Source organism: Bos mutus, chromosome 23 (genome assembly GCF_027580195.1).
Source record: "Bos mutus isolate GX-2022 chromosome 23, NWIPB_WYAK_1.1, whole genome shotgun sequence".
NCBI classification, from domain to species: Eukaryota; Metazoa; Chordata; class Mammalia; order Artiodactyla; family Bovidae; genus Bos; species Bos mutus.
Window position 1 is genome coordinate 19,944,605 of NC_091639.1, and position 13,353 is coordinate 19,957,957.

The window sequence follows — 13,353 nt, forward strand, 5'->3', positions numbered from 1 at the left end:
AATGCTTTGTATTATTTCTAAATTTGTGTACATGCTATTATATGCTATGAGCCATGCTATAAGTCACTTTGGGGAATAAACAACATGCATGTGGAACTGGGCTTCCCTAGTGGCTCAGCTGGTAAAGAATCCGCCTGCAATGTGGGAGACCTGGGTTAGAACCCTGGGTTGGGAATATTGCCTGGAGAAGGGAAAAGCTACCCACGCCAGTATTCTGGCCTGAGAATTCCATGGACTGTATAGCCCATGGGGTTGCAAAGAGTCGGACATGACTGAGCAACTTTCACTTTCGTGTGGAACACCTATATGGGCATAGTGAAAGCCAACCTCTCTCAATTTCTTTAGGTCTATTTGTTTTATCTACATCCCTACACAGTTGAAAACATTCTCACTACTTTCCCAGTGTTCATGCGGTTCTGCTTGTCTTCATCTCACAGATGAACCAATGCCTTCAGATCCCCAGCTTTATGTAGATGGTTCATTTCCAGCTCCTTGCATGCTCTGTGCTTGCAGCCCAGACATCTTTTCCTATGTGACATAGACTCAATCTCCAGCCATGGAATATTAACCCTAGTTCTACTCCTATGAGTTCTTCTGGCTTAAGTTCCCACTTCTCACTTTGATTTTAAGTTTCTTCTTAGTTCTTAGTTTATGGCCACTGAGGAGATCTCTTTTTTATTTTGAATTTGACCATTTATACCTATTCGGACTATATAGTGGGAGAGTAAACCATCTCCCAGCATTGTGGTGGAGAAGTGAGATCCTGTCAAAGTCTATCACTAAGATCAAGGATTCTGAAGGACGTGCCTGGGTCTTGGGGAGTCCAAGCTACTACTTCCAATCAATTATTGTATGTCCCCCTCACAATTCTTTCAGGTAAATTTTATTATATTCATTATGAGATAATAAGAGGAAAGAAAAACAGATTTGTTCCATCTGCACTTTGGGAATTTAAGCATGGAAATCTAAGTCCATCATGTTGAAGGAAGGGATATAAATTTCACTTTCCTGTATAAAAGATTTTTCCCTGAGTCATTTTTTGAAGGACTCTGGACCATGAGATAAATGATCAACAACTTTAGAATTCAAATATGTCTAACCCTGAATTATTATCCAAGTCAGAAAATGTGACTTGGTTTTACAATTTAATTTTTAACTTCATCTTCAAATACTCATGAGTTCTTTGTCCTGAATTTGACTTGGTAGACTTCTACCAAGTACATTGATGTACATTGTCTCTGGGGGAAAAAAAATCCAACTTAGCTTCATTTCTATAAGCAATTTTTAAACACTTGAATATAGATTGAAATATTTCTTTGGCTTATACTGTGATATCCACCTATTAAAAATTTTATATGTTTTTATTTTGAAAATGGTTAGTTTTTAAATAGCTTTCTTTTAGTCACTTAGAATTATTAGAGAGGATAGAGCACACATTTCTCCTTTGGTAACTTTAAAAATTATCCTCTGAGCTGTTTTCATAGGACTGTCAACAGCTGTCATTGATAATTAGACACATGACAACTCAGCAAGATGTTGGCTTTCATTCAGGGTAAAGTTTCTGGGCAACTGCTCCAGTGTACAATCCTACTGCGATCATAGAAAGCCTATTGTTTCTAGTCTGGAAAGCCAGGATGGGTCCTAGCAGAGGAAGCAGCTCTCTTGTGCACGCTCTGCCCCAAACCTCACAATGCCCAGTAGTGATTCAGGAGATTCTAGGGCAGCTGTCAAGCAATCACATCTGATGAATCTGAATCCTGAAATGAAAGTCTTGACTAAATGATAATGGTCATTCTCTGGACCTGGAACTTGACGCTTTTTCATATACATTCTAAACCATGAACCCAGTGATGTCTCATGTCTGCTCAGAAACTTAAGCTCCTATCATAGTACTGGCAAATCCTTTTTCTCCAAGTCAAACTCCTGTTTGGCCTCATCACCTCTATAACAAATACAGTCAATCTGGTCATTGAACTCATATTGGAAAACCATCTTTATTATTCTGACTTCTATCAGCTGAATAGAATGGTATATCTTTTGTTATCTACACAACACATTCAATTATGTGCTAGATTTTGTGTGTGTGTGTGCTCAGTTGTGTGCAACTCTACAGCCCCATGGACTGTAGCCCACCAGGTTGCTCTGTCCATGGGATTTTCCTGGCAAGAATACTGGAGCGGGTTGCCATTTCCTCCTCCAGAGGATCTTCCTGAACCAGGGATTGAACCTGCATCTCTTGCATCTCCTGCATTACAGGCAGATTCCTTACCACTGAACCACCCTGGAAGCTCATGTGCTAGATCGCCATACTGCAAATGCTCCTTCTTTTGTCCTTAGATATGGCTTTCTTTTAGTCTACTTTCTGGTTTCGATGTCCCTTACTTCTGCAACTATAGTAACAGAACTGCCTAACTAAAACAGCAAAATCTTACGCTATTGAAGATAGCAGTAACAGGAAAGAAAAGAGAACATTTGTGACAAATACAATTTTTAGAAGACATGGACAAAAAGTAGGAGTGCTAATGTGTTGAGGTGTTATGTATTTCCATACAAGACAGTAAACAAAATTAATTTGCTATTTGTAATGTAGAAAAAATCATGACTATCAAGCAAGTTGGCATTGCATCTTCTCACTAGTACAGGCTCTATAAATTATATCATGTTGCATTTATGTCCAGACCCATTGTAAGTAAAGTACTTACTACCTGGGACTAGGAACAAGTGTATTTTTTGTTTGATTCTCGCTTATTTGGAGATCACTGAAAGAAACAGGGATAGATAAATCATGCAACAAAACCAAACCACTCACCACACTTGGCGTATAATAGAAAATCAATAAATGAAAGTCATCATTTGCCAACATCATTGTTACTATTATTATCGACACCTTTGAAATGTAATGGTATTCATGACTGAAAGAGATTAAAAATCTACCTTATTCAAATGACCCAAATATAATAAAATTAAAAAGTTGTGGTTAGCAATCAATGTCAAGAAAATATCTCAGATTACTATATTCAAGTCAACAGAATGAAAAGGGAAAGAATTCCCTGCAAACTTGGAGTAGAACAAAATACAAATAAAATTTAAATTAAATTGAAATTAAATAGTATATATAAAATCTAGGAAAACATTCCACTCAAAGGTGAACTTTCCTATTAATATCAGGTACATAAGAGAGGTGCTTTATCACATTTTTAACACTGTACTGGAAATTCTAGCCAACATAATAACACAAGAAAGAAATATGAAATGATTGGAAAAGAAGTAAAACTATAATTATCAATAGATGATATGATTTTCTATATAGAAAAATAAAAATATATACATGAATTATTATCACTAATGAGAGAGTTTAGCCAGTTTGACAGATATAAAAGTGACATTCAAAATTGGATTGCATTTTTAATTACCAATCCTAAATAAAAATGCAGCCAAAAATGGAGAAGCCCTATACAGTCAGTAAAAACAAGATCTGGTGCTGACTGTGGCTCAGATAATCAGCTCCTTATTGCAAAATTCAGTCTTAAATTGAAGAAAGTAGGGAAAACACTGGACCATTCAGGTATGACCTAAATCAAACCCCTTATGATTATACAGTGGAGGTGATGAATAGATTCAAGGGATTAGATACAGTAGACAAAGTGCCTAAAGAACTATGGACAGAGGTTTGTAACACTGTACAGAAGGCAGTGACCAAAACCATCCCAAAGAAAAAGAAATGCAAGAAGGCAAAGTAGTTGTCTGAGGAGGCTTTACAAATAGCTGAGGAAAGAAGAGAAGCAAAAGGCAAGGGAGAAAGGGAAAGATATACCCAACTGAATGCAAAGTTCTAGAGACTAGCAAAGAAAGATGAGAATGCCTTCCTTAATGAACAATGCAAACAAGACAGGAAAACAATAGGATGGGAAAGACTAGAGATCTCTTCAAAAAAAAAAAAAAAAATGGAGATATCAAGGGAACATTTCATGCAAGGATGGGCATAATAAAGGACAGAATCTGAGGTTGTTGATATTTCTCCCAGCAATCTTGATTCTAGCTTGTGATTCATCCAGCCTGACATTTCACATGATGTACTCTGCATATAAGTTAAATAAGCAAGGTGACCATATACAGCATTGATGTACTCCTTTCCCAATTTGGAACCAGTCTGTTGTTCCATGTCCAGTTCTAACTGTTGCTTCTTATTCTGCATACAGGTTTCTCAGGAGCCAGGTAAGGTGATCTGGTGTTCCCATCCACATTGTTGTGATCCACACAGTCAAAGGCTTTAGCATAGTCAATGAAGCAGAAATAGATGTTTTTTTTGGAATTCCCTTGTTTTTTCTCTGATCCAGCATATGTTGGTAATTTGACTTCTGGTTCCTCTGCCTTTTCTAAATCCAGCTTGTACATCTGGAAGTTCTTGGTACATGTACTGCTGAAGACTAGCTTGAAGGATTTTGAGCATAATCTTGCTGGCATGTGCAATGAGTGCAATTGCATGGTAATGTGAACATTCTTTGGCATTGCCTTTCTTTAGGACTGGAATGAAAACTGAACTTTTCCAGTCCTGTGACCACTGCTGCATTTTCCAAATTTGCTGGCATAATAAGTGCAACACTTTTTTTTTTTTTTTTGAGTGCAACACTTTAACACCATCATCTTTTAAGATTTGAAACAGCTCAGGTAGAATTCCATCACCTCCACTAGCTTTGTTCATAGTAATGCTTCCTAAGGCCCACTTGACTTCACACTCCAGGATGTCTGGCTATAGGTGAGTGACCACCCCATTGTGGCTAACTGGTCATTAAGAGCTTTTTTGTATAGTTCTTCTGTGTATTCTTGCCACCTCTTCTTAATATCTTCTGCTTCTGTTAGGTCCTTGCCGTTTTTGTCCTTTATTGTGCCTATCTCTGTATGAAATGTTCCCTTGGTATCTCTAATTTTCCTAAAGAGACCTCTAGCCTTTCCCATTCTATTGTTTTTCTCTATTTCTTTGCATTGGTCACTTAACAGGCTTTCTTATCTCTCCTTGCTAGTCTCTGGAACTCTGCATTCAGTTGGATATATCTTTCCCTTTCTCCTTTGCCTTTCATCTCTCTTCTTTTCACAGCTATTTGTAAGGGCTCTTCAGACAACCACTTTGCCTTTCTGTATTTCTTATTCTTGCAGATGGTTTTGGTCATCACCTCCCATACAATGTTACGAACCTTCGCCCATAGTTCTTCAGGCACTCTGTCTACCAGATCTAGTCCCTTGAATCTATTCATCATCTCTAGTGTTCAATCATAAGGGATTTGACTTAGGTCATATCTGAATGGCCTAATGGTTTTTTCTACTTTCTTCAATTCAGGCCTGAATTTTGAAGTAAGGAGCTGATGATCTGAGCCACAGTCAGCTCCTGGTCTTGTTTTTGCTGACTGTATAGAGCTTCTCCATCTTTGGCTGCAAAGAATATAATCAATCTGATTTTGGTATTGACCATCTAGTGGTGTCCATGTGTAGAGTTGTCTCTTGTGTTGTTGGAAGAGGGTGTTTGCTATGACCAGTGCATTCTCTTGGCAAAACTCTGTTAGCCTATGCCCTGCTTCATTTTGTACTCCAAACTTGCCTGTTATTCCAGGTATCTGTTGACTTCCTACTTTTGCATTCCTATGATGAAAAGGACATCTTTTTTTGGTGATAGTTCTATGAGGTCTTTTAGGTCTTCGTAGAATCATTCAACTTCAGCTTCTTCAGCATTAGAGGTTAGGGCATCAACTTGGATTACTGTGATATTGAATGGTTTGCCTTGGAAACGAACCAAGATCATTCTGTCATTTTTGAGATTGTAACCAAGTATTGCATTTCAGGCTTTTTTTATTGACTATGAGAACTACTCCGTTCCTTCTAAGGGATTCTTGCCCAAAGTAGTAGATATAACGGTCATATGAACTAAATTCTCCCATTCCCATCCATTTTAGTTCACAGATTCCTAAAATATCAATGTTAACTCTTGCCATCTCCTGCTTGACCACAATAAATTTACCTTGATTCATCAATGTAACATTCCAGGGTCCTATGCTATTCTTTACAGCATCAGACTTTACTTTTACCACCAGATGCAACCATACTGGGCATTGTTTCCACTTTGGCTCAGCCTCAGCCTCTTAAATATACTAGTATACATTAAAAAAAGTTGAATATTATTTCAAATAAACTTCGAAAACAGGAAATTTGCCCAAGATTCATCATCCTCACATCTTCCCACCCCCCAAATTTCAATATGATTTATTTTCCTTGTTTTTTTTTTACCCCTACTTGCTTTTCCATTGTGTTGGGAATCACAGTGTAGGTAAAATTTAAGGCAAGTACTTTAAGATATTTCTTTTTCTCTTATATTACAAACCTTTGAGAGCACCAGGGAATCCTGAAATATTCATTCAGTTATGTAGCATTCAAAATATTATCATATATCCATTTTGTGTCAGGCTATTTGTTAAAAGCTGAAAAGGAAAAGATGGTTACCACCCTCTAGGAGATTACATTCAAATAGCACAAATAAAGGTGTAGAACTTTACAATAAATGTAAGCTATTTCAAATCTTAAAAGATGATGGTGTTAAAGTGTTGCACTCATTATGCCAGCAAATTTGGAAAATGCAGCAGTGGTCACAGGACTGGAAAAGTTCAGTTTTCATTCCAGTCCTAAAGAAAGGCAATGCCAAAGAATGTTCACATTACCATGCAATTGCACTCATTGCACATGCCAGCAAGATTATGCTCAAAATCCTTCAAGCTAGTCTTCAGCAGTACATGTACCAAGAACTTCCAGATGTACAAGCTGGATTTAGAAAAGGCAGAGGAACCAGAAGTCAAATTACCAACATATGACTGACTCAGCTTGGGATTATTTTATAAGGCTTCCTAGGGAAAGGAGTGTTTGTATAAAAGTTTCCAGGTGGGAAAGCATGTACAATGGAGGAAATATATGGAAGACTATGCTGGTTTGGGAGTTGGGAATATATATTATGACTAGTGGAGAGTCCTAGGATTTGATGACCGCAAAGAATTAAGGTTTGCAGGTGCTTCTGGATAAGTGGGATGATTACAATCAAGGAAAATACAAGTCTATGGAAAGGAAGAGTTTGTAAAAAGCCAATAACACATGGGGAAGGGGAAAAGAGAGGTTGTAACACCTGAGGGGAGAAATGGCAATGCTGAAGTCCAAGTATAAAATAGGGAGCAGGCTGGCAGATGCTATGAAATCCTTTTATGGAGCAAAAGGGCAGTGACCTTGGAATTGCTGAGCCAGCAGTAGTGACATATTCAATGCCAAATTATGTGCTGGAAAACAAATTAAACAGAAGTGGAGAAAAGCCCAGACCACATAAGAGTTTTCAGTAGCAAAGCATATAAGAGAACCTACTCAATTTATAAGGAAACCAGGGGTCCCTTTCAGGCACACTGGAGAACCAGGAGACCTGAACATGATGGATCCAGGTACAGAGCCTGATCACCACACAGCTTAGTCAGGCAACCACCCACCAAAAGCCACCCCTTCCAAATGCTGCTGCAGTGCTTAGTTAGGGCTCTTGATAACCTCCTCAGTGGGGAAAATTGATTTTAGGACAGAAACAGGCCAACCTGCAAGATAAGTAGGCATTAACCTCAGGCTTCCTCCCACACACACTACTCATGCACACTTGGAGAGCACATAAATTCTGGTTACTTTGTGCTCCCAGTGTGTTCTGAAAGCTTTTCATTAATTAGCCTCACTAGCCTTCATTTAAAGTCAAATGCCAAACCTTTTATCTTGTAAGTAGAGCCATTTTAGCTAAAGCAAGATTTGTTTGCATTAAATTTTCTCCCAACCCTTAGCTATTTCTCTACAAGTTCTCTTAAAACACTGGTTGCACACTAAGAAGATTCTCAGCATCCTGCATAGCATCATAAACCAAAAGCCATTCACTTCTACAATGGTGTCAACTTATATCCTTTCTCAAAATCCTTGCTATCTTCAGTTTCTGAAAAGAACCATTTCATGTCTTCCAAATTTTCTTGATTGTTAAGATCCAACAAGACTGCCAGGATTCTAAATCCTGTTATGAACATCTTTTTTTTTGCCCCTGTTGCCTCAACATAGAATTAGGGTCAAAAATACTACCTACTTGTTGGGTTGTTGTAAGAATTAGCTGGCACATAATAAGCACTCCACAAATATTGGCTATTATGTTACTGTTTTTATTTTTATTTTTATTCATGCTGCTTATTTTGTCTTGTTTTTCTTTATCTAGTAATTCTTACCAACTTACAGTGCTCAGTTCAACTCAATGGTGACTTTCTCAGTGAGGTTTTCCTGGGCTTTCCTGGTGGCTCAGTGATAAAGAATCCACCTGTCAAAGCAGGAGACACTCATGTGTGGAGCAACTAAGCCCATGCACCACAACTATTGAGCCTATGCTTTAGAGCCCTGGAACCACAACTACTGAAGTCTGAAGGCCCTGGATCCTGTGCTCCACAACAAGAGAAGCCACAGCAATGAGAAACCTGCACACCACAGCTAGAGAGTAACTCCTGCTCCCTGCAACTAGAGAAAAGCCTGTGCAGCAGTGAAGACCCAGCACAGCCAAATAAATAGAATCAGTGAGGTCTTCTTTAGCCACCCTGTCCTTCTTCCAATCATTCAAATTCTTCTACATTACATTCCCTTAGTTCTCATCCTAATTGTAGTATGTGATTGACTTAGAATCTACTTTCCCCCTTTCCCTCCCCTCTGTAGGACTTTAACCAAATGTCAACTTGTCAATGAGTCCTTCTTCCCTGTTTAATTTTTCTCCTTAGCATTGATTGCTTCCACACAATATGTAGTTTACTTATTGTTTTCCTCTATATCAAATGGACAGGAACTGTATCTGTCCCTGCCACTACTTTAGCTCAAGAAGGCTGCATGGCCTAAAATATTAAACATCTTATAAGATAAAATATTTTCTTTTATTTACAAAGCAAGTCATTTCTATTTTTGATGAGAAGTTTTAGATGTCAAGTTTAAAATATTCAGCAGAGTACCTGAAGTTTTTAAAATTTTTTATGTGATACACAATCAAAACAGTTTGAAAACCACTTCTCTATACAAATTGTCTATTTTTAAGCAGTATCCAAAAAAAAAAAAAAAGGCGGGGGGCTTCCCTGGTCACTCAGATGGTTAAGAGTCCACCTGCAATTCAGGATACCTGGGCTGATCCCTGAGTTGGGAAGTTCCCCTGGAGGAGGGCATGGCAACCCACTCCAGTATTCTTGGCTGGAGAATCCCATGGACAGAGGAGCCTGATGGGCTACAGTCCATGGGGTCACAAAGAGCTGGACATGACTGAGCGACTAAGCACATACCAGATAAAATAAAATGAGGAATGACTTCAATTAGAATAAATATTTCATGACATGATTTGATTTTAATAAAAAAGTAACCATCTAAGTTTTTTTGTTGGAGGATTTTATCAAATACATCTTGAAACTTGGCACTCCAGGAAAATAGTCCAGCTTCATTTGAAAGAACTAGTTATCTAACCTGCCTTGCTTCAGTTCTGAACTCAGAACATTCCAACTCTGACCAATCTTCTCCTATAATAAGAGCTACACACAGCAGACAAGAAAAGGCAGGAGAACCAAAAGCCAGATGAATATTAATCATTAACAGGTAATCCCCAAACCAATATTTGGAAACTCTTTGTTTATACTCTAAGTATCGCTCCACAAAAAAAGGTGTGGATACTATTTTTTTAATAGAAAGAGGGATAGTGTGAACATAGGCATATTTTCCGGAGAAGGTGATGGCACCCCACTCCGGTACTCTTGCCTGGAAAATCCCATGGACGGAAGAGCCTGGTAGGCTGCAGTCCATGGGGTCGGGAAGAGTCAGACACGACTGAGCGACGTCACTTTCACTTTTCACTTCCATGCTTTGGAGAAGGAAATGGCAACCCATTCCAGTGTTCTTGCCTGGAGAATCCCAGGGACAGGGAAGCCTGGTGGGCTGCCGTCTATGGGGTCGCACAGAGTCGGACACGACTGAAGCGATTTAGCAGCAGCAGCAGCAGCAGCAGGCATATTTTCAGGAAATTTTAGGAAATAAATTGGAACTTAGGGAGCTTGATGAAGCTCCCTAAGGAAATGTGTTCATGTGCTTTTGGCACTGAGAATTCCATGGAGAAAACAAAGTAAAAGATCCAAGGATAAAAGTCAGCAGAAATTAGAAGACAGATATAAGGTTCTAGCATATTGATAAATAGATGAAGGATTTTCAACAAACAGAGAAGAATCACTAATTAAAACAAAATTGAAGGAAACTCTAAGACCACTAGATGAAAAGCAAATCATTGATATTGTTCAAGGCAACATCAACTGGAAGTGATTAACATCTTGGAACATCTTGGTCAAAGTATGGAATTTAGGTTAAAGATAGAATCTTATACCACTGAGTCTAAATATACCTCTCCTACAAAAGTTAGCTGGCTGATCAGACTTCATTATTATATTAGATACAAGAAAAGACTTGAAGGAAGTCAATACTGGCTGTTAATATTTTAATGTATTGAGGTTCCATAATGATAGTATTCCTATGAAAAAAGAAATTATTCACTATTATGGGACTCAGGAATATTCAAGTACTGTTTTAAAATATCTCCACTGAAATATATTCAGAAGAAGTGGATGCAGGGAGTGAGTTCATGAAAAAAAAATGTTAGTGGCTAGGGCTAGGCTAACGTAAGTAAGAGGTGCCCATGGTACAAAATTAAGGAGATACTCTCATATGCCAATTCTGTTCTTGCACAAAATGAGCCTGAGAAAGAGGTTCCTGGCACCTGGCTTGCCTCACCCTAGTGACCCTTGAATTAAGTTCAGATAACAGTGACATTTATGATATTCAATAGAAGGCAATTCTCATATGCAAAGTACTTAACAAGACACTAGTACATTAACTGCAACAAGTTACAGCAAAATTTCAGAGAACGGCAATGAAGCCAAGGCGCTGTACTTAAGTGAGACGTTCAGATAATCTCAGTGTACCAGTGAGTAGCACTGAGACATTATTCACCTTTTACTCCATAGGTTATTAACTTGAGAAATAAAGCATTAAGATAACAATAAATCTGGAGGCACAACACAGCAAAATGTAACCTTCCCACACAAGAGGACTTAAAGTCTTCCTCTCTGCCTTAAATTGTTTCATTTCAATAAAAATAGTCAAAACAAAATTTATAAGTAAAACAAAGGGAAACAGGAAGCAAGAATGACAAAAGATAAGGCTAACATATTAAAAAATAAGAGACAAACTCTCTTTGAAATAAATAAATCACTAAGTGGTCTAATGAAGAAGCAGAAAGAAAGCACACAGGCATCATGTCAGAGGTACAAAAGAAACTCAAACCTCAGCTATAGAAAAACATGAATATATTATAAAAAGATAATTGATAACACACGAATATTTTGCAAATAAAATTATGTATAAAATGGATGATGTTCTAACATATCTTAAGTTGTCAAAACAGATGGAAGAAAATATAGAGCCCTTTAACAGGCCCATAACACGAAGGAAATAAAGGCTCTTATCAAAGAACTCTTCTCAAAGTAGCTTTGGTGGTGGTTTAGTCACTGTTATGCCTGACTCTTGTAACCCCATGGACTGTAGCCTGCCAGGCTCCTCTATCCATGGGATTTAAGCCTATATAATTATAAACCAATGCTTTCAAGCCTTCAGATAATAATAACAATAATAAAATTTCCATTCTAGTTAATTTTTTCAGAGTATTGGGGAATAAGGAAAGTTCTCCTTTCTTGTTTTGAAATCAGCATAAGCCCCATATCCAGACATAACACTCATGCATCCAGAGTCAATGTCATATACCAGTAAAGCAGTAGAAGTCCTGAAGAAACCATCAGTGAATCAGATTCTGTGGTCTTATCAAAAGAATACTCGAGAAACAGTTTGCTCAACATTAAGAACTGTATTAAGGTACAATATTTAATAATCAAAGAGAAGCAGATCATCTCATTCAATAGGTATCAATATGATTTTTGAGAAAAGCAAATTAATTTACATTAAATGTTAGAAATGAATATTAGAAAAGAATCATTAATGTTAGAAACAACTCTTTGGGATGGGGAGATGGATTAGTGATGCTTCCTATCAACCACAATGCATCTATTCTGAAGACCTTAGGAAATGTGGAGGGTAACTGTTTCAGACCATCAAATGGAAAAAGATAACTGAAGTGTCTCTGACACACAGATGTTATTTTTCAGCAATAATCAAAGCAAGTGCTCAGAAAGCCTAGAAATGCTGAGCAATTATTCTTACCTTTACCTCCGAAGACAACCGATGCTTCCAGGGATAGGGTTTCTTGGGAAGCCTGAGCTCGCTCATTTTGCTGTTCAAGAACTTAGACTTTAATCCAGAATCTGACAACAGAGACTGCCCTGCCGCCTCCTGCTCTGATGCTGGTGGATTGGGCAAAGAAGGAGGAAGCAGAGGATCAGGGAGAATGGGAAAGTAGAGACCAGGGCTCCTTCCCAGGTGTCTGTTTGTCAGACCTAAGCTGAAGAGAGAAGAGAAACTTTGAAGTGGGTGAAACATGGAGTTTAAGTAAATGTTTTATTTTTTATACACATAAAAATGTACAAATCATAAATGTACACTTTTCACAAAGTAAAAACACCCAGGTGACTAGCACCCAAGTAATGGATTATTACCAGTACCTCAGGAGCCTCTGTTACCAGTACTTCCCTCTCTTACCCAAGGGGAATCCTTATCTTGATTTTTAATAATTAGTTTTGTCTGTTTTTAAAAACAAAACTCTATTTAAACTTTGTTTTAGATTCTTATTACTCCCTACTGAGTACTCCTCCCTTTTTACTGACTTATTATCTTATATTGGGTTATAGCTGATTAACAAGGTTGTGATAGTCTCAGGTGAACAGCAAAGGGACTCAGCCATACATATATGTGTATTCATTCCCCCCCAAACTCTATTTAAACTCCCCAAAGAAGGTAACTTTTGTCTTGTTTCACTTAAAATGTGTTTATGAGATGTGTCCATGGTGTTGCATATTGTGGTCTATTTATTCTCATTGCTGTAAGAATAGACCATAATTTTTAAATCATCTTTCTCTTGACAATTAAGTTGTTTGCTGTTGGGCTATTATAAATAGTGCTCCTATGAACATTGTTGTACATCTTTTTCCAAATATCTGTGTACATTTCTAAGTGAAATGTCTAAATCATTGGAATGTCTAAATTTAGCTTTAGGAGATATCACCAAGAAACTTTCCCCGATTTCTTTTATACTCACAGTCATAGGGTGTGAGAGTTCCAGTTGCTTCACATCTTGCCAGT

The 13,353-nt window shown here is 37.8% G+C and overlaps 1 protein-coding gene across 1 annotated transcript in view; it reads right to left on the reverse strand.

Moving 5' to 3' along the window:
- Positions 1 to 12,384, reverse strand: part of SLC17A3 (solute carrier family 17 member 3) — a 36,545-nt gene extending 24,161 nt beyond the window's left edge. The window contains exon 1 of the mRNA XM_070360951.1: positions 12,319 to 12,384. Coding sequence (XP_070217052.1) covers positions 12,319 to 12,384 — 66 coding nt within the window. The remainder of the gene's footprint in view (positions 1 to 12,318) is intronic.
- Positions 12,385 to 13,353: the final 969 nt, after the last annotated feature.